This window comes from Styela clava, chromosome 14 (assembly GCF_964204865.1).
Source record: "Styela clava chromosome 14, kaStyClav1.hap1.2, whole genome shotgun sequence".
NCBI classification, from domain to species: Eukaryota; Metazoa; Chordata; class Ascidiacea; order Stolidobranchia; family Styelidae; genus Styela; species Styela clava.
Window position 1 is genome coordinate 17,028,509 of NC_135263.1, and position 20,060 is coordinate 17,048,568.

At 35.1% G+C, this 20,060-nt stretch overlaps 3 protein-coding genes across 3 annotated transcripts; 1 reads left to right on the plus strand and 2 right to left on the minus strand.

Annotated features, from left to right (window-relative positions):
• LOC120340757 (dynein intermediate chain 3, ciliary-like) lies at positions 1 to 7,743 on the plus strand. The gene is made up of 14 exons (XM_039409113.2): positions 1 to 141; positions 706 to 914; positions 984 to 1,145; positions 1,481 to 1,599; positions 1,675 to 1,817; positions 2,166 to 2,279; positions 2,562 to 2,701; positions 3,040 to 3,162; positions 3,357 to 3,580; positions 3,705 to 3,840; positions 6,177 to 6,323; positions 6,406 to 6,514; positions 6,924 to 7,054; positions 7,384 to 7,743. The coding sequence occupies exons 2-14, from the start codon at positions 732 to 734 to the stop codon at positions 7,441 to 7,443; spliced, it is 1,791 nt and encodes a 596-aa protein (XP_039265047.1). The 5' UTR covers positions 1 to 141; positions 706 to 731; the 3' UTR covers positions 7,444 to 7,743.
• A 170-nt stretch (positions 7,744 to 7,913) lies between these two features.
• On the minus strand, positions 7,914 to 10,023 carry LOC120340759 (dual specificity protein phosphatase 19-like). The gene has a single exon (XM_039409116.2). The coding sequence runs from the start codon at positions 8,791 to 8,793 to the stop codon at positions 8,098 to 8,100; it is 696 nt and encodes a 231-aa protein (XP_039265050.2). The 5' UTR covers positions 8,794 to 10,023; the 3' UTR covers positions 7,914 to 8,097.
• A 148-nt stretch (positions 10,024 to 10,171) lies between these two features.
• On the minus strand, positions 10,172 to 13,079 carry LOC120340758 (E3 ubiquitin-protein ligase RNF34-like). The gene has a single exon (XM_039409115.2). It carries the CDS (start codon positions 12,209 to 12,211, stop codon positions 11,174 to 11,176), a length of 1,038 nt encoding a protein of 345 aa, XP_039265049.1. The 5' UTR covers positions 12,212 to 13,079; the 3' UTR covers positions 10,172 to 11,173.
• Between the last annotated feature and the right edge of the window lie 6,981 nt (positions 13,080 to 20,060).

The following is a 20,060-nucleotide window of genomic DNA, read 5'->3' on the forward strand; positions in this document are numbered from 1 at the left end:
CATTTCTGAGTTCGTCACGCGGCACGACTTCGTATAGTAGCCATGGTGACGATGAAAGCTCGAGCTCAATGAACGGTTGTCCTTCTGACTCTGCATTTCCATCGGATATTTGGGCTTGACGCTATATTGAATGCTGTTTCGGTGAGTTTTTGCTTCGGTTATACTAATTAAGTTAGTGTTTTGCTATATTTTTGCCCACTATTTGCGGAATAGCAATATAGTAGGTCCTTAATATAAGCTAGGTAATATTGTTTGTATATGCATTGCTCGTGCTCGTGCGTGACACAAGCATAAAGACTGTAAAGATAAGTTATATGCTTTAGGGTATGGTATGGTACTGCCACTGCAATACTCGCTGTCGTCACACTTGCATATATTAGTACCGCTATGTATGGTCCTTGAAAACCCACTTGAAAAAATAATGTTATATATAGATATTAAATTTAACCTTATTTTATAATTTTTGTATACCACCTTCATACCAATTATGAAGTCAAAATATGCTTACTCACTTGGCTGTGTTTTTGAGAAAAAAACATTATCCAATAATCTGACAATGTATAATAGCCGAAATGTAGCTCAACATATTAAATATATTAAATACTGAGGTTTGCAGGAAAGTAGATTGACTTATGAAGCCACTATTTATGACTCCCTCCACCTGTAGCAAACAATATTATCTTATTTTGTAATTCAATTTTGCAGTGAATGGTTGAATAAAAGCAAACAAGATGGAAATAGTCTATGTGTATACAAAGAAAAGGGCGGACTTTGGTCGGCAGTGTAATTTTTCTGACAGACCAGCCGAACTTCATGTTGATGTTGTACCTGATCCATCTCTCACATCAAATTTTATCGAAAGAAACCCATGTGATAATGTCATACAATGTGCACAAGAAATGTCAGAACATGAGGTTTGGTTTTATATTTCACAGACTTCATATTAATATTACACAGGCTAAACTAAAATAACATATATTCAGGTGAATACTGAAAGATTTGAAACGGAAAGTCGAGGGATTAACCATGTCGAAGGTGGGTGGCCGAAAGATATCAACCCACAGGAAGTTGAACAGACAATTCGATTCAGAAAGAAAGTTGAAAAAGAAGATCATTATGTTAATGCAATTCAACAGCTCGGAAGTGTAAGATTGCATTTTTTTATGTAATAATTCGTGCTTTCCTTATATTAGAGATTAGATTCATTACTATCAGATTTGAAATTATTAATCTATTGGGATTCTGGGAAACTTCATCAATAATTCTGAAATTTCAAGTTGAAACTAGATAATTTAAGCAGCCCTCCAGCATTTCTGATTCTCCTAAACTAACATAATTTTCTTGATAATCGAAGCGAGAACTAAGCTGCACAACGCCAGTTTTACTAAGAGGAAAATATTTCTCATCAATTTGGTATTTAAAAAATATAATTGAAATTTTTTGGACATCGTTTATTGTTATATATTTATTTGATTTTTAGATAATGGAACACTGTATAAAGCAAAATAATGCTATTGACATTTATGAAGAGTATTTTGATAATCTTGAAATTGAAAGTACAGAAGAACCACCATCAGCTAAAACTATCAATGTTTTCAGGTGAGCTAAACTTGAGTTATTTAGGGCTGTAATATATACGATACTCCTTTATTCCCAATATTTTAAACTTTCCAGAGACCCTAATGAGATCAAGCGGACAGCAACCCATTTATCCTGGTATCCGGACGGAAGCAAAAAACTGGCTGTTGCGTATTCTAATCTTGAATTTCAGAGATCATCACCCAATACTTCATTTGATTCCTATATTTGGGATGTTGGTATGTTTAACTATCACATAATGATTTTCACATTAGTGAATTGTGTGGAGTGCATTAAATATGTATATAGCTTTCAATTATTCTCTGAAAATTTTAACATCAACAAAACTCAAAATTGACGATATTGACAAAGTGCTTTTGAGAAATTTTTTTTTTTTTAATTTTGTAATTTATTTAGTTGTTACAATACAAAATCATGACTTTTAAGCAAAATGTACTATATCCGATTCATATTTGATTTGAAGACAAACTGAGAGAATGCCAGAGCCAGACTAATAGAATATGCACATCCTTGTGTGTAGCATACCTTTATCTAGTAACTTATGATTAATCCTGTATTTATTTTAGAAAATCCAAATAAACCAGAATTGACATTAAAACCAGTATCACCATTAGTTTGTCTGGAGTACAATCCTAAAGATTCTCATGTTTTGGTTGGTGGCTGCTACAATGGACAGATTGGTAAGTATGCCTGTACAAAATTATAATCCTTACTAAAATTTTATTAACATTGTGTGAAAACTATGTTTCTGTTTGTATCTGTTGGTATGATTGTCAAATCACTTCATTTCATTCTATATATTGCATTTATTGAGTATTTATTTACTCCAGATATGAATCTTATCTGACTGCTTTAAAACCAATGATATCTGTAGGCCAGCATTGAATTTAACTGCTTCTTTAAACTCAGGCTTCCAACTACAGTTTGCCATTTTAGAAGTATTTTATATATTTTTTACGCAGCATATTGGGACACAAGAAAAGGAAGCCATCCTGTTGAATTATCTCCTATAGAACAAAGTCATCGCGATCCAGTTTATAAAACAATCTGGCTTCAATCGAAGACAGGAACTGAATGTTTCTCTTCATCAACAGATGGCCAGGTAAACAGAAGTATTGCATAACTTAATAATAATGTTTAATAACGAATTCTATCTTGAACACAGTTACGGCTTGCTACACCATCAAGTCTATGCATCTGAAACAAATACCTGATTAATTCTCCCATCCAATCCTAATATGCCTCACATCATATTTGTGATGTGTGTGTGAGTGTGATAGACTTCTTGTAACATACTTTTTCATTGTCAAATGATAGTCTCTATACCTCATTTTTATAAACTTCCTATAAATTGTAGGATTTGCATTCTGAACAAAATCAGTGCTAAATTCTAAAGCAATGAAAGATTTCAATGTGTATCAAACTGTAAATTTTTCGCAGGTATTGTGGTGGGATATCAGAAAACTTGGAGAACCAACTGAAAAACTTGTTCTTGATCCAACACGAAAGCTTAACATAGAGAATGCACTTGGAGGAATTGCACTGGAATATGAACCAACAATGGTAATAAAGAACTATATAGTATATTACCCAAATCGACTCCATTACTATATTGAAGTTTATAATCGAATCCTCTGGGTCTATATCTAATTTAATAGTTGACCTTACAAATTTACTTTAAGTTTTCAGTTTAGGATTATTTTCATTCTTGCAAGTGAATTTTTCATTCTCATAAAAATTATTGTTCTAATCTTCAGCCAACAAAATTCATGGTTGGAACAGAGCAAGGGCAAATCGTTTCCTGCAACAGAAAAGCAAAAACGCCTGGAGAAAAAATTGTCTCGTTGTATCCTGGCCATCATGGACCAGTTTATTCTCTCCAAAGAAATCCATTCTTCCCAAAGAATTTCTTGACAGTTGGTGATTGGACAGCAAGAGTCTGGTCTGAAGATATCAGAGAATCATGCATCATGTGGACCAAGTATGTTTGTGACCTGCAATTTTGGCAGTTTATATTGATAAGGCTGTGTGAGATGCAATAATCAAAACAGCTTGTCAATGACATTTTTTTTTAACCCTTAATTTGAATCATGAAAAACTTTCAGATACCACATGTCATATCTGACTGATGGAATGTGGAGTCCAGTACGACCTGCTGTGTTTTATACAACAAAGATGGACGGAACACTTGATGTTTGGGATTATTTGTTTAAACAAAATGATCCAACACTCAGCATACAGGTGAATAAATCAATTTCTGGACACAAAGCAGATCTATGGATTTTTTGCTAAATTGTTGTTGTTCATCTTGTTGTTGTGAACAAATTATCTTTCTCCATAGCCAATGTATCTAACTATTCTAAATTTTCAGTACTCCCAGGTTGCTTGATTATTTTTTTTAGGTTTCCTTCTAAACCAGGGGTTCTTAAACTGGGGGGCGCGAGAGGTCACAAGATGGAATCGGAAATTTACATGTAACGGCTCCTGAAACGGTCTCCGCGTCCGTAAAAATACCGGCTTTTTCGTGGTATAATAAATTTTTCTGTCTTGTAATAACTACGAGAATTCAAAATGTCTCTCTGTTTTAATTCATTTGTGTTCAAGGTAACTCGCAGTTGCGGCGACTCATGTCAAAATAAACTCATTACCGATCTAAAATATCACGCCAATCCGCGGACATATTGAAGTGTGATCAACTGCCCGATTATATTTAGTTTTGATATATATTGCACTCATGCGAATTCGTTTTTTTCTATTAGAAAGATCTGGTATAATATCCCAGAAAGTATACTTAATTTAGTACAATTAAAATACATATTCATCGACTCGAAATCCCCGCGGTACGAATCCCTGAGTCAGTCCTCGAGATTACACCAGTCGTTATAAGAGCCGACTTTGTCAACAGATATGTAATGGTTTTCGTGTTGAATAAATTATTCATTTAAAATGGTTGCTTTATTCATTTGATTTGTGATAAATTAAATCTGCGATTGCGTCGATAAAATAAAAGCACCACTACTCCAAAATACCACGGTAATCCGCAACCATAAAAATGTGTGGCAAAGTGCCCGATTACATTTTGTTTTGATTTGTATTCTTGCCAATTTCACCATTATGAGCTGTCCCTGCAACTCTTACTCCGCTCTATTGCAATGCTCGATTAATTTTAACACCCACGGAGTAAAATTTATTTCAATTCGGTAGTTTTAGAACACTACTGATGTGCCGCAGGTACAAGGAATTTATAAGATTTGCAATGTCTAAGAAAGTGTTTTTAATCTGTCGCGGTCCACCCCAAAACAAAACTCATGATGTTTTCCGTTTTAATTTTAGTATTTTATAATCTCGCTTTTACAATAAAGAAATATTTGGTTGCAGATTCACTACTTTATTCTATCTTTAGCATCTCGTCGCTGATGATTATATAATAAAAACTAACTCGTTTTCTTCAGAGGTGTCATGGTTCTATTCGAAAACAAAAAAAGTAATTGTAATCGTCTTCGCGACACAAGAATATGTCGAGGGAAATTTCTGATTTAGGGAGAATAAACACCAAAATCAAGATCTTTACGGCATAGCAGGCCACGCTTACGAAAACAATCGAGATTTAAACAAAATGCAATCGCAAACGCCTCAGCGACTTTATTTTTCAGCGGTCAAGGGCCGAGGAAACGTCCACATGCATAATAACTATTAAAAAATGAACTGCTTTTAATTTTACATAAATTAATTTGTACTTCTCCATTTTGTTTGAAATGTTAGGCAAGCGCAGAAGTCTGTAATTGTTGCTTATTTTTAACAAACAGTATATAATTTTGGCATCGCTCAATAGTGATGAAGTAAACAATTGATTGAAATTTTACGTGTCGTCTGTAAACGTTTAAGCAGAAAATACATTAAAGCATAGGTTTATTGCGTGTTTAGTTTTACCTAAAATTTAGTTTGACTTTACCAGGTATTGCAAACTGAGGGGAAAAACGAGAATGTATGATGACCAACCATTATTTGGCTTTATACATAGCAATGACGCTATGAGACCAACACTCTTATAGCGCCATCTTAATATATAGCAACTTGCCCATCACAAAAGCATTTTTTCAAAGCAAAAATAGGGGGGCGCGAAGTTTGTAAAATTTTTCGGCTCAAAAAGTTTAAAAACCACTGTTCTAAACCTTTGAAACATAAATTTGATCATTGCTCTCTTGTTAATAATTGAGAAGCATCAAATCCCATGCGCAGCAGTCAGTGGTGTTTGGCAAGCATTCACTGTTGGCAAGCTAACTGCTGAGTCAAATTAATTAAGTTAATTTTCATCTTGCATTACTAGAGTTCTCTAATATGAAAATAATTGTGTCATTTAATTTACGAATAAGATGGTTCACCATCTGAGTAACTATTTCTTCGCTTTCTTGCAGACTTTTCTGTTAACAAGTGAAAATTAAAAAAATATATACCAATGTTTTTCAGTTAGAACCGAACTTATATACAGAATGATTCACTTTTGCGCTGAGTTAGTGTGACAAATGAGATTTTGAGCAGTAAAAATAAATCTATCGCAAACAATTATTTTTTTCCAGGTTTGTGATGAGGCTCTGCACAGTTTGAGAGTGCAAGACAATGGAAAAATAATTGCATGTGGTTCACACACTGGTACTACGACTCTGCTTGAATTATCTGAAGGTTTATGGAACATGCAGAAGAATGAAAAGAACTTGATAAATGGAGTAAGGTGTATTTCCAAATGTGATTTTTGGACTATTTATGGAATGGGGAAATCTATTTCATTTTTTTAATTTAATTTGCCAGATGTTTGAAAGGGAAACAAAACGAGAGAAGATTCTTGAAACAAGACAAAGGGAATTAAGACTTAAGGAAAGAACTCAATCACAGCAAGGTGGTGGAGAAGAGGAGAGAGGTATCTAACGTTTGTTTTCAGATACCTAAGTTAATAAACTAGGGAAAATATAACAGTAAGATGCCAATGCAATTTTGTTCCAATCATGATGTTTAATATTAAACGAATGTTTCCATTTCATTTTATGATTGAAGTGGGAGGTCATTTCATTATTGGCCTTAATAGTAATGAGTGGGCTTGTGCAGTCATCACTCTGTATTAATTCGGCCAGACTTTGTCATTCGTTCATTACTGCAAATTTTTTAATCATGGTACAATTTGATCAACTTTGATGCAGTCAATGAGGTTTTGCAGTTATTGTCCATAGATGCTCTATTTTAAATATTCCATTTTTGCTTGTGCCAACTGCATGATCTCACATATGTGTTTTTGGCCATGATTAACGGCTAATAATAAAAATGATCTTTAGTTGCCGCTGGGGGAGATGATGAAGAAGAGCAAGAATTAATTGATAAAGCCGAAAAGGAATTTTTCAAAGCAATTGAGACAGAGAAAAAAGCAATGACTGAAAAAGATGTTGAAGAAATTGGTGATATTAAAGTAAGTACCGGTAATACAAATGATATAGGGATATGGAGCTTATTCACCTGTGTCACTGAGAAATATGAACATAATCATTAAAACAGTTATCAAATCTCTGCGAAAACCATATGCAATTATTAGATGGACAGAACTCAAGAGGAAACCGTACAAGTGTATTTATGCTTGTCAAAGAAGTTTGAACATAGCTAAAATATCAATGTTGCATTATCTTTGAAAAAAGGCCTGATAATATTAGGTACATCATCTCTCTTATGTTTTTGTATGTTCTTCTAAATAACAAATTCTATTTATACTAGTTTCTTAATATTATAACATTGTTTATGTAGGAAAAAGCAACAGATGAACCAACTGAAAAAGAGGAGACGACAACAGATGGAGAACAATAATACTTCATATACTTTTTTATATTGTTATATTATGGTTTATGTTTGTGCAGTATTAGCACATCTTAACACTGTTTCAAACCATTTGATAAAATGTATATTTTGTAAAACTTTTTTTTGTGAAATTACTTACTTTTGAACTTTCATTAGTTCTTTTTCTATAAAATTTGCTTGTATTTAAGATTGGTTTCAGATACCTAAACAAGTGTTAGCTTTATTCCATCACACTTGGTTAAGCACCCTGATGGGCACAAAGATATGATTCTGTTAGTTTTTCGTAATAATAATCCAATGTTCATAGTCTTTTCTGAGAAACTTTTGGTATGTTTTCTAAGTCTTAGATCTGTTACAGCTTTGAGAAGTGATAGATGAGCTATCCCACTGATTAAATGTGAGTGCAGTTCCCTAATAATGCTTGCATCACAGGTTAGAGTTAGTATCTAAACCACCAGGGTGAAATAAATATGAAAGTAGGCGATGCTAAATTTTCCATGTATTCATTATCATGACTGATTGTTTGTGAAAGTGCAAAGGATAATCAGCTCAGGAGCAATAATTCTGGTAATACATAGAGTATGGTTGAAAAACTAAAAAAACAATGATTGAAATGTGAAAAAATTTCTATAGCGTAGTATCAGGGTGGATTGACTAGTAAACCTACTCTGATTTTACAAACTGTTTCTCATAGTCACTTAAATGTTGAAGAAATCCTTTGTTTGGTGATATTGAAGGCCGGACATTTTTTATTCTCAGCAAAGCATCTTTGGCAGAAATTCTTCTAGTTTTAATTAGATATGCTGCAACAACCGTCGGTGCTCTAGAAACCCCTGCATTGCAGTGGACATAAACTCTACCATTTGAAGTCAGTGCAGAGGAAATGAATTCATTAGTATTTACAAAATATGGGATAATATCAGTTTCTGGTATATCCAATATAGGTATTTTGAGATATATAAAATCGTCACTGAACACATTGTCAACCGCAGGAGCCAAGTTTAAAATATGAGTTATTCTATTTTGCTTCAAAAGTTCCAGGTCGCTAGCAACATCTTGAGATCCCAATAGCAGGTTTTCAGTCACCTCTGCCAACTGTAAATCCCGTTTTACATCACCCACCCAACCATATTCCAATTGTTCAACTTTTGAAGCTGAGTAGTGACCAGTTCCAGGATTGAGTTGCTCTATGAACACTCTGCCATCACAAGTTCGTACTTTGCTTTCAGTTTTCTTTAGTCGGCCTCTCTTGAAACTTTCAATTTCTGATGATATATTCATAATGTAGTCAATATATGTTAACTTCAAAAAAATCAGAAGCAATATTCTCAATTTGAATTCATTTATGATCTTAGGCATAAAGAGCCTTCACATATGTGCCAATCTAGAATTTATGACAGCAAGTTCTCAACCTCTTCATGTACAATGCCTCCCAGAAATTAATAACACATTTCTTGAGCCTTGTGCATTTATTCTGCAAAAAAGCTTGACATTCGGTAACTTGAGTCTCGATTTACCCATCATGCTCAGTGGCTGAATGTACCAAAAATGTTAATGTAATATTTCTTATCGTTTCCAATCACAATGCGTCATAGTCCCATACCCCAAAACTTATCACAAGGCATTTATCAGTCTTGCCACTCTAATACAAAATATGAATGATGAATATTTCTCTTATTTTCTGAATTGTAAGTCAATATCCTCCTTGAAATATTTATATATATGACATTGGCTTAAAGCTGCCTGAGGTCACACAAAAAAACTTAGAAAGCCACTGTTTTTCATTTTACATACTATTATGTACACTTTCATACATTAAGCCCTTTTATTCTAAAATAATCTAAAACAATAAATGTCATAATTGGGGTTTATTTCAATTCAGAAACAAAAAGCATTACTATAATGTATTTTATTTAAATTGCATGAAAAATTTTCAATCAACATAAAGTGCACACAAAAATGGTATTTCTATCTGCAAAACTAATAATGATAAAAGGGAATAAGCATTGAAACAAAATATTAGTACTGTGATACATAAACAATAACTTCATCTGGGTATGACTATTGGGTTTATTAATATTATAATTCTGGGATCGTGAACACGTAAAAGTATCTTAAATGCAAGATATGATGTTGTGGATACCTCTAATAAGATTTACACTATATCCTTGAATCTAATGAAAAGATCCCTACAATACTGAAAATCCAACCAATCAGATCTATGAGACACAGTTTGGTTTAGTCACACTCATTATTAGTTTTCAGCCATGAGAAGTTACTCAATGATCACCAGTGATGGTTATGAAGTAGGAGTGGACAAATGATTTAAGCAAATTACCATATCACAGATTAACAATGTTTGCTGGAAGAAAATATTAGATTCATTACATATCTGTTATAAAAATATCCAACTTGACAGTGACTTCAAGACTAACCAATGGAATAAGTTCTCTATTGACTGGACATGCAAAATACATTTTACACAAGTTGTACTGTCCGTTCAAATAATTCTAACATGAATGGGAACTTTAGTAGTACAGTATATTAATTTGGTAATAAATTGCTAATTTTAATCTCTATTCAAAGAAATGAAAGATTTGCTACCCATTTGGGAGACTTGTTACAAATTGAATCGAATTTTTACAGAATAACTATCGTTTTTAAAATGTCATATTTTTGAAGTCATATTGTGGGGAGACTTGTTACAAATTTAAAAAGAATTTTTACAAAATAATCATCGTTTTTAAAATGTCATATTTTCGAAGTCATATTGTGGAATAGACTACAAAACAACACTTTGATTTGAAAAACCCTGTTCTCGGAACAGTTCAATTTCAGAACACTGCATTTTATTATAATTTTCTGGTAATTACGGCATTGGTGTACTATATCCATAATTGGGTACCACAACGCATGAAATGCTATAGTTTAAAGAGTTTGAACTTTACATTGCATTACTAACTAAAATGAATACAGTATTTAGAAGTAGTTTTAAATAAGAATTGTAAAAATTAGCCTATGAACAATGCGTAGGATATGCGACCATTATTTGCCATTACTTTATTCATTGCTTTACATCTTGTGACTACAGGGAAATCACAATCATTATAGCCATAATCAAAATTTGGCAAATGAGGATTTATAGTATAAAGCTAAAGTTATGCAAATATACCTCTACCAAACACACCAAATTGTCAATAAATCTGTAAATATATAATTGATGGATAAATCCAAGATTATGTTTGAACAGCGCAACTGAAAGCAAAGTTTATATGTATGAAAATAAGGAACAAACAAACAAACATGTTGAGTAAACCATTATTACGAATTTCAATCAACATTATAAAGAATATATTAAGCCAAAATACAGTGAAAATGTAGTCAGTGAGTACAGAAAACATTTTAGGATATTAATGTATGAAAATGAATGTTACTGTAATTTTATACCAAAATCAGATTTTTCAAATGAGATGAATAGCTTTTTGCATATCTGATAGATGTTTCAATTTTTAAAAAAAATTATTCTTTTTGAAATCCTTTAAATGCGTAAGGCAATAAGAGAATGATACGATGACTCAGAAGGACTCGATGTATATCTTTTTATACCATAAATGTTTGATGAAGGCAACAAAAGAGAGAAAAATTCATTTAATCTAGAAAGGGGTTAAGTTTATAAAATAATTGCTAATAATAGTCAGCGCAAAAAATTATACAATTCGAAAGTGAAGCTGCTCATGGCTCATGTCCTAAATACATGGACACATCTCACAACATACTGCCTACAGATAGGACATTCATTCATTTTTTTGCCACAAGAAGTGCATGTTGCCATATGTCCACATTCAAGCAAGACGCAATCAATAGGTTGATCCCAACATATTTTACAAGTATTATCTGACATTTCTGCAGTTCCAGCTTCTTCTTGTGAAACTATTTCTTCATTTTTTGATCGGTCCTGATATAAATTTTTTACTCTTATCTTCAGTTCTGACTTTTCAACACAGCCTTTGTAATCAACAAAATTATCTGCAAGAATTTGCTTCATTTCCCTTATTGATAAATAGTCTATTTGAGCCTCAATTGTGATATCCACTATCAATAATTTGTTTCCATTACCAGTGGGTGTTGGTTTAGGGGGTGGAGTTGAACTAATTGGAGGTTTGGAATCAGTTTCTGATTCAACATTGACAGGGGTTTCAGGTGGATCCACATTTGTACCAGGAATGTCGCTTCCTGCAGATATATTAAAATGAGATGAACCCGACAACTGGCTCAAAATCTCATCTGCAGTTGGAAAAGCTCGCTGCGTTCGATTGTACTCAGGAGGTTGCGGAAATGAATTAGCTTGAAATTGCTCTGGCTGCGGCATCCTGTAACTTCCATTAGGTGGATATGGTGGGTTATTATCATGTCTATTTCGTTGCTCATTTGGTTGCGGATTCTGTGCCATGCGTGGATAATTTGGTGTAGAATTGCTGGGTTTGCGAGGCATTTGTGGTGGATTGGGTGCATTACAGTTTTGCAATATCATATACACAAGTTCATTTTTTTCTTTGCATGTATTGACAGGCAGACCTCGCACTGATGAATATATCTTCAAATCCTTAACTCTGACTTTCATCAAACCTTCAAACTGCAAACGAGAGTCGAGTACATTATGGCAAGCCACACAACGTTTCTCGATAATACAATTAGTGCAAAACATGCACATGCACGTTTGACACTTATTTTTCCATTTTATGATAGAAAAACTAACATTGCAATATGTGCAAGGCATCTCTAGCAATAACAATACACTGCAAAATTTAAAAAAGGTTTTAGAAGCTGTTTATCAATATTTTTCTCAATCTTACCCATGTGTTGTTAGTAGGCTATGAAATATAATATTACTTATTTGAACATTCTGAAAAATCAACACATCGAAAAACAAATCAATTGCTGAGAAAATAAACATATACTAGAAACTTTAAAATGAGAAGTACCGGTACATATGCATCAAAATGCACATAGACCTGGTAATTGGCATATATACAAAAAAGTTGAGATAGGATAGGATTTACATATTTATCTCGGTGGAGAGGAAACCCGACAAGACAGGTTAATCATATGGTGAACCACGGCCTCTTGTCCTGCTACCAGTCAATGTAAGATTAGTTAGCCAGTTATTTGTTTTCAGATGCATGGACTTGATGGTGGAAGAAGCCGTAATCGACCAGTGGTTACGTGAACCACCCTATGGCGGCGACAAGTCCAGCAATACTCTTACACACAATTAATCCCACATGGGATTCGAACCCACGCAGTGTAATCAGAGATGCGGTGGCGAGTGTATTTCCAATGCCTAGCATGATGCGGCACACCGCCGAGCCCAAAGAAAAGATTCTCATCAAGATTTCTATGTGAGGGAAACATGACTAGCAAATTAAAAACAGCCACGGAAATTGAATCACAGTTAACCAGACTTCCGCATTACCACCACCAGTGAGACTGAAACAAGAATATCCAAAACGGATTGAATATTTGAAATGGTAACTTCTTGATTTCAAAAATAGATTCTAAGTTTCATTGGAATTAGACTATTACCGTACTATCTCTGGGTCATTTTAGAGTCGGAGTGATATTTGTCACTTCACAAAACAAAGAATCAACAACAATATATCTGCTAGTCCAGTGGTTCTCAACCTGTGGTACCGGTACGCGGGGGATTTTCAAGTGGTACGCGAGCAGAATTGAATTATTGCAACAATTAACCTTTCAGTTGACTGAAATATGCCGGCAACGCTTTATTTCTTTATTTTTACTGTATGTATTCGCTAAACAGCGTTTATGGATGTTTCCCCAAGCATTAGTTTCCTTGTTTATTTCGGTACCTATAACCAATCAGCAATAAGTCAATAATGACGCGACAGGTAACAATTGTAATTTCTGCACCCAGCCGATCAGACACTTCTGTCGCTCAAACAGATATTTAAGCATGGTTGCAAACATTGCCACGTTTTTGTAGTTTTGAGTGATATTTGTCAGTTTTCAGTTGTGTTTCAAAAAAAGGAATTGTGAATTAATTAAGTTAATAGTCATTATGTCTTCCGCGGAGCTTCACTTAATAGTCGCAGTATTCAAAATTGAAACACGCAAATGCTGCGATGGACAAGGCTAAACTTAGCTATATCAGTACCTGCAAACCGCACATGGTTGATTAATTCTAATAAAATTGATGGTTTCAAACACGTAAACCAGTTTATATGCGCCAACACATCAAAACACTCTCAGAATAAGCATAAAGTTTGCAATAGTAAAGTATAGGGGGAATTTTTCCGGGGTCAATGTTTCTTGTGTCTTCTTCCCCATGCCAAATAAAGGAGCTTTGTCGGTGGTAGGCAGCCTTAGTAAAAAACAGCAAAGCGGTACGCAGTCAGTAAAAGGTTGAGAACCACTGTGCTAGTCAGACGAAAAGTAGTCTCGGTCTTAAATTTCTGATACTGTGATAACTGTTAACAGGTAGATGATTGTGGTACCGTTAGGAAAGGGCAATATAGAATACCAAATCCGGATGATTCGAATCCCAAAGTATTCGAATCCAACAGGATCCGATAACAGGATTCGATTTTCGTCTTTTCGGCGTTATGCGTCAAAATTTGTATTTCATGTTTCTAATTTATTAATTAGAGACTAGCGTTTTCTCTCACATGGAAATCTCTCTCCTTTAATTATACTTGCACTTGCTCACAAAGAACCCGTAAAATCGGTAAACATCCAACACAGTTTGATCGAGTGTCTGTGGTATTTTAGTAGACGATAAATTTAAAATAAGATGCATAAGATGGGGCAGACATACAGATATAACGATAATATCAGGAAATGAATTCGCCTTAGATGCTATTACCTATTAACTAAGTAAGAAATCACGATTACTGGGACTTTGTTTTTCAAGTCTTGCTCGCACAGAAATATGCAGACCCATAGTTGATTTTAATTGATAGTGATTAAATTTAAAATTTTACACCACATAGGTTGCAGTGACCGCCCGCTGGTCCTGCATGTAATTAATTCTCAGTGGGTATGTTTTAGTACACTCAGCAATCTAACATTGATAATAATTTAATATCCTTTCATATCTATATTTGTAATTAAGCATTTACTATTAAAGTGCATAAAGCAAGCCTTAATTTAGCATATTTAATATTATTTATTTAGCATTATTTAGTGATTACTGGTACATACATTTTGAAGAATTGGAGGCAAAAAATATTGTACTATTCTTAAATTTCATTGTCCTGGAAATCGCTTGTTTGGCATCAAATAAAATCCAATTTCCAGGACATTCTCAAATAGGCAATACATTTACAATTTTGCTATTTAAATCTCTAAATTCAGCTTTGTGGGAAATTCCCACTATTTAAATAAGTATAAAAATAGAATAGAATAGGAAAAAATAAACTCCACTATGAATCCCCTAAAATTTGCCACCAACTTGTGAATACAGAAATAGGATTGAAGTACTGAAATATAACTGGAAGTAATAGGCACCATATGAAAGAATAGTGCGAACTAAGCAAGACTTAGTGAAAAATATTATTCAAATATGAAAAAGCTTTCTCTTGTCTGAACATACGATACCGTACCAGTGCTGTCGTTCAGTCTGTCAGTAGCGGTACCGTCTGGAGCGATTTATCATATTGTTAACTAAATATCCTGCATAAATCAACAGGCGTAGGGCTAGGTCACATATCCACATCACGACAGAAAGGCCAGGCAAAACAATCAGGTCCATCAACTTTCAGGAACAAGAGAATATGGGTCAGTCAGCTGACGAAGTTATCACCTTTGACCCTGACTTGATTAAAAAAAAATTTAAAAAAATCAGTTCCGAGTACATTTTCTGAATATTTTATTACTTTTATATACATTACAATAGCGTGATTATCTGTTTTCTCAATCAAATAATTCTAAGTAACACACTTGGTAGTGTTTCATATTGTAAGCACTGTCAGGAATATAATAGAGCTATTTTCAGAAAGACAGACAGGCCAGGCAAACAAACGAAGAGGACCATCAACTTTCAGGAACAAGATAATATGGGTCAGTCAGCTGACGAATTATCACCTTTGACCCTTGACTTGATTAAAAAAAAAAAAAGGGGGGTTTCGAGTACATTCTCTGGATATTTTATTACTTTTATATACATTACAATAGCGTGATTATCTGTTTTCTCAATCAAATAATTCTAAGTAACACTATTGGTAGTGTTTCATATTGTAAGTACTATAAGGAATATAATAGAGCTATTTTCTGAAATATTTGCTGGTTTAGTGGCAAGACCCCAAAACGTGCTGAGAATTTCTCCAGCATACATTTTTTTATTTTCATCCGTGTATGTGACCGTAAATATATCGATGGAAATGTCTCAGAATATAGTAATGAATTGGAATCCTGATGAAGAGTATATTTTTATAGTTTGTCGTTCCTGAGCCTCATTTATCAAGTTTCCACTTGATTTTTGTGCGTATCGTTCGGCGGACACAACATTTTTAATAGGACTACAGTTTTGATCACTCTCCAAAATCTTTCATTTTATATTTGTGTATATTCCAGACTTCTCAAAATAAACTATGTTTTATAGCCTACAATTGATGAATAAAGCCCTCCTGTTTCGGAGAGACTTGTCATTTTTTCATTTTTTAGTGAGTTGCGGGAAATCGAATATTTCCAGATTTAGAGATTTAGCAAAAACGATGCTGGGACTTGTTAGGTTAACCATTTTGGTTGAACGAGCCTACATGGTAGTGGCACGGTGGCAACCAAATTTATGGCAAAAATATCTCTACGCTATCCGAAAAGATTGGAACCCACAAATTTAATACAAAGATTCACTAACAAAGAATCAGTCGTTGTTGAAGAAACAACAACCATAACTCCGACTTGCTGACGTCGTCGAGAAAATAACAACACCATCTCCGACTTCCAACCACTGTCGTTGAGCGAAAACTTCACGTGCTTCGATCTTCAAGCGTCGTCCTTCTTCTGTTTCGTCATCTTAACCTAAATCAATAATTTTTATTTCTCACATTATAAATAGGCTATACCAGTGGTTCCCAAACTTTTTTGACCATCGCCCCCTAAAGTAGTTTATACAACTTCATCGCCCCCCTGTACTACAAAAAAATATAAAGTCAGAAACGAATATATTACAGACCAAATAAGAAGACAAATCATAGTTTATAGTGTTTTTTAATGAGATAGATGAGCTTGGTGTTCTTCAGCGAGTTTTTTATTATATCTAAATTACCCCGTTTACTGATGGAAAGGTGATTTCGTTGTTTTAATAGCAATAGTAGCACGGCTGAAAACCCCCTTTTTACCATATAATAGGTCGGAAATGAAAGAATCCAGGGTTCTACCTCCTCAAAAACCGCCGTGTACTCTTGCCTTATAGCATTTCACTTCCTAAATTCACCCCATTTCACATTAAAATAATAAAACCAAAGTTAATTTTCCCAAACTTATAATAATGATTTTCGTACATCTCATTCATTCGTACTGCCTGATGACCTGCACCAAAAAACTTCGGAAAAATTCATCCCCGATTCCTTATCCTATCACAACCTCCAGTCCGATCACCAGTCCATAATTAACCAGCCATTTGTTTTTGGATTCAGAGACTCGGATGTGGAAGAAGCCGTGACTGACTATCGGCTACGGCCCAGGGGTCGGCAAATTTTATGTCGCTCGCAGGACAAAATTCAGGGTTGCTAGTATTTTGCGGGTCGCATATATTTTTCGAAAGTTAAAAACGGAACAGCGCGCAAAAACTGCGACAATTCGTGAACTCAACTCAGTCGTCTTATTAAAAAAATATTACAAGGACATTTAATGTGACACTGTCTTGTTGCTGCATCACGCTGGATAGCTTTACGACGCCAAGATTTAACATTTTCTAAATGGGCATCACCAAACCCACTTCTTTGCTTGTTCTTTGTAATGTTCATTTTCGAAAATAACGGTTTGCACAAATACGTACTTTCAAACATCGAAGTGAATATTTCCGCATGATCTGTGAAATTTTGATAAATATTTTCTTTAAGAAGATACATTCTTACAAAAATCAAGCAGTGATCAATCTCTCGAATAGGATATGAATTTTATTTCCTTATTGCTTTGCAATATATTCGAATATTTACTGCGCTATTGAACCCCTGCACTCAGCATCATCTGCGTGTTTCCATTTGTCTAATTATAATTAAATTGTAGGCTCGTTAAACGAGTGGCTGTTCACTAAATTGTTAGGATATAGTATAATTCAGTATAAACGTGCCTCACCATAAATTCTGTTACGTAAAAAAATGTAATTTACTCCTCGAGCGTAGATTATAAATAAAAAAAATTTCATGATCAAAACCGCCGTTTGGATATTTCCCCGGGCATAGACTTACTTGTTTACTTCGTGACATTGGCCAATCAGCAAGATGCAAAAAACGTAACAATGCCCCCTTTCGCATCCGCTCAGACACTCTCACTCAGACAGATTTTTAGGCGTGGTCGTGAACATTACCTCATTTTCGCGTTTTTGAATTATATTCGTTAGTTTTTAGTTGTTTTTCGGAAATTTGAATATAAATCAAATAAGTCAATGATTACTTTGTCTTTCTATGAGTTTCAGTTTAAATACAGCAATAAAAAATTAGTGTAGATATAGCTGTGATAGACTAGGCTAAAATTCTTTATCGGATTGTTAAATGGTGTGTATTAGAATGATAGTTTGAAACAAATACCCCATGTTACAGGCAACAACTCGCGAAACCACTCTTAAAATAAGTACCGAAAATTTTAAAATGGTAAAGTTTGGGAAGAATTTTCCGCGGTCAAAGGTCGGGGAAAGGTCCATTTAGTGAATCGTCCCAGGCCAGATTATTATATTCCGGCCGTATTTTGCCGACCACTGGGATACGCAAACTACCTTGCCTTACTGCGAAGACGAGACCAGAAATCCTTTCGCGTGTGATAATCGCCCACGTGATTCAAGCCTGCGAATGCACACAGAGTACAGAATTAAGTGCGCCGAACATAAAACAGGTTTCGCAAAATCGCCCCCCTATCGCCCCCTTAGACTTTTTCGCCCCCCTCTGTATCGTTTTCGCCCACTGGGGGGCGATATCGCCCACTTTGGGAATCACTGGGCTATACCACCTCGCCGTTAACCATAGCGCCCCGCGCTAACCATGACGCACCAGAACTCAATTTCCGCATCGAATGATCGCCAGAGTTCAACTCCCCGCGGTTTTTTTTAAATGTAGGCTACTAAACCTGGAGGAGCGGAATCATAAAATTTTCCAGCTTAGTGGATGAATCGGTCTCAATGTCCTCGCCGGGCGAGATGTTCGACCTCTTTGGTGGGGCTTTCGCAGGTCGGTCTCTGGTCTATCCGTGCTTCTGTTTTCCGGAATGCTGAATACCGCCAGCAAGCCGTTATTCACAATCATCTCATAAACTGGCAAATCAAACAAACTGAGTGGCGAACGTGGATATCGTCCGGGTCTGGTCCTCAATTGAGGGCGCTTTCTGAAGAAATCAGAAAAGCACAGTTAGGTCAATTATATAGAATTCCGCTTATGGTCCGCGGTGCTCTATTCCACTCTCGATTTTAGAGGATGAATATATCACACTGTTTCGGCACCGTGCAGAGCTGGGTGACAGGGCGATGCCTTCGTGGATGACCCAAAGCGTTTACCATCACGATAACGCGGAGGTAGAGGAGGACATGGCTGTAACTGCGGCGGAAGTTTTTTCGATATAAAAAGTTGACAATTTTCAGGACCAATGAATTTTGGAAGAGCATTGGCCAATTCTCTCAAAACTATTCGAAATCTGTAGGAGTTCCCGGCGTATTTTAAGTTCATGGCTATCATCCAGGACAGGGATGGCGAATCACTGACCGACGGGTCACAGCGTGATTCGCCACGTTTTTTCGGTGACTTGCTAAGACAGGAAGATAAAAGTGCAAATACATACCAGCATTTCAGTGATGAAAATTGATGATAAATCAGACTTAATTCAATCTAACAGTAAGTGAACGACTATAATATACCCTTGTGCGACCATTGGCAATAGGGCTGTAACAACGTTTATGGCATAACAATACAATTAAATTTGTTTTAAATTGTCTTGTGAATGCGGCTACTTTGGGAATTTCATGTGTTGAAGGGGGTAGCAGAATGTTTTGGTAGGCATACGCGAACCTGATGCTACTTCACTATTTTAATACTCTTCGCTGCTTATTTTTTCCCGCACTGCCGATTGGAAAACATTATTTTATGGACTCGAATTGACGACTACAAAAATCTGATGGGACAATGAATTTGAAAATATATAATATTTTCTCTAAGTTTTGAAACCATGAAAAGATTTTAGATTCAAAAGATTGGTATATCATGTACATGCGAATCTGTGCTTTTGCACATGAATTTTGTAAAACAAGTGCAGCTTGTGTAAAGCTAAAACTACACAATACGCAGGGTAATCAGAAGTGCGGTGGCGATCGTATCGACGCTTTGTGTGTAAACGGCGTCATTCGAAACAATGGGAAGCGATCTCGGGCGCTCGCCACCCTTAGCACGATGCGCCACGCCGGC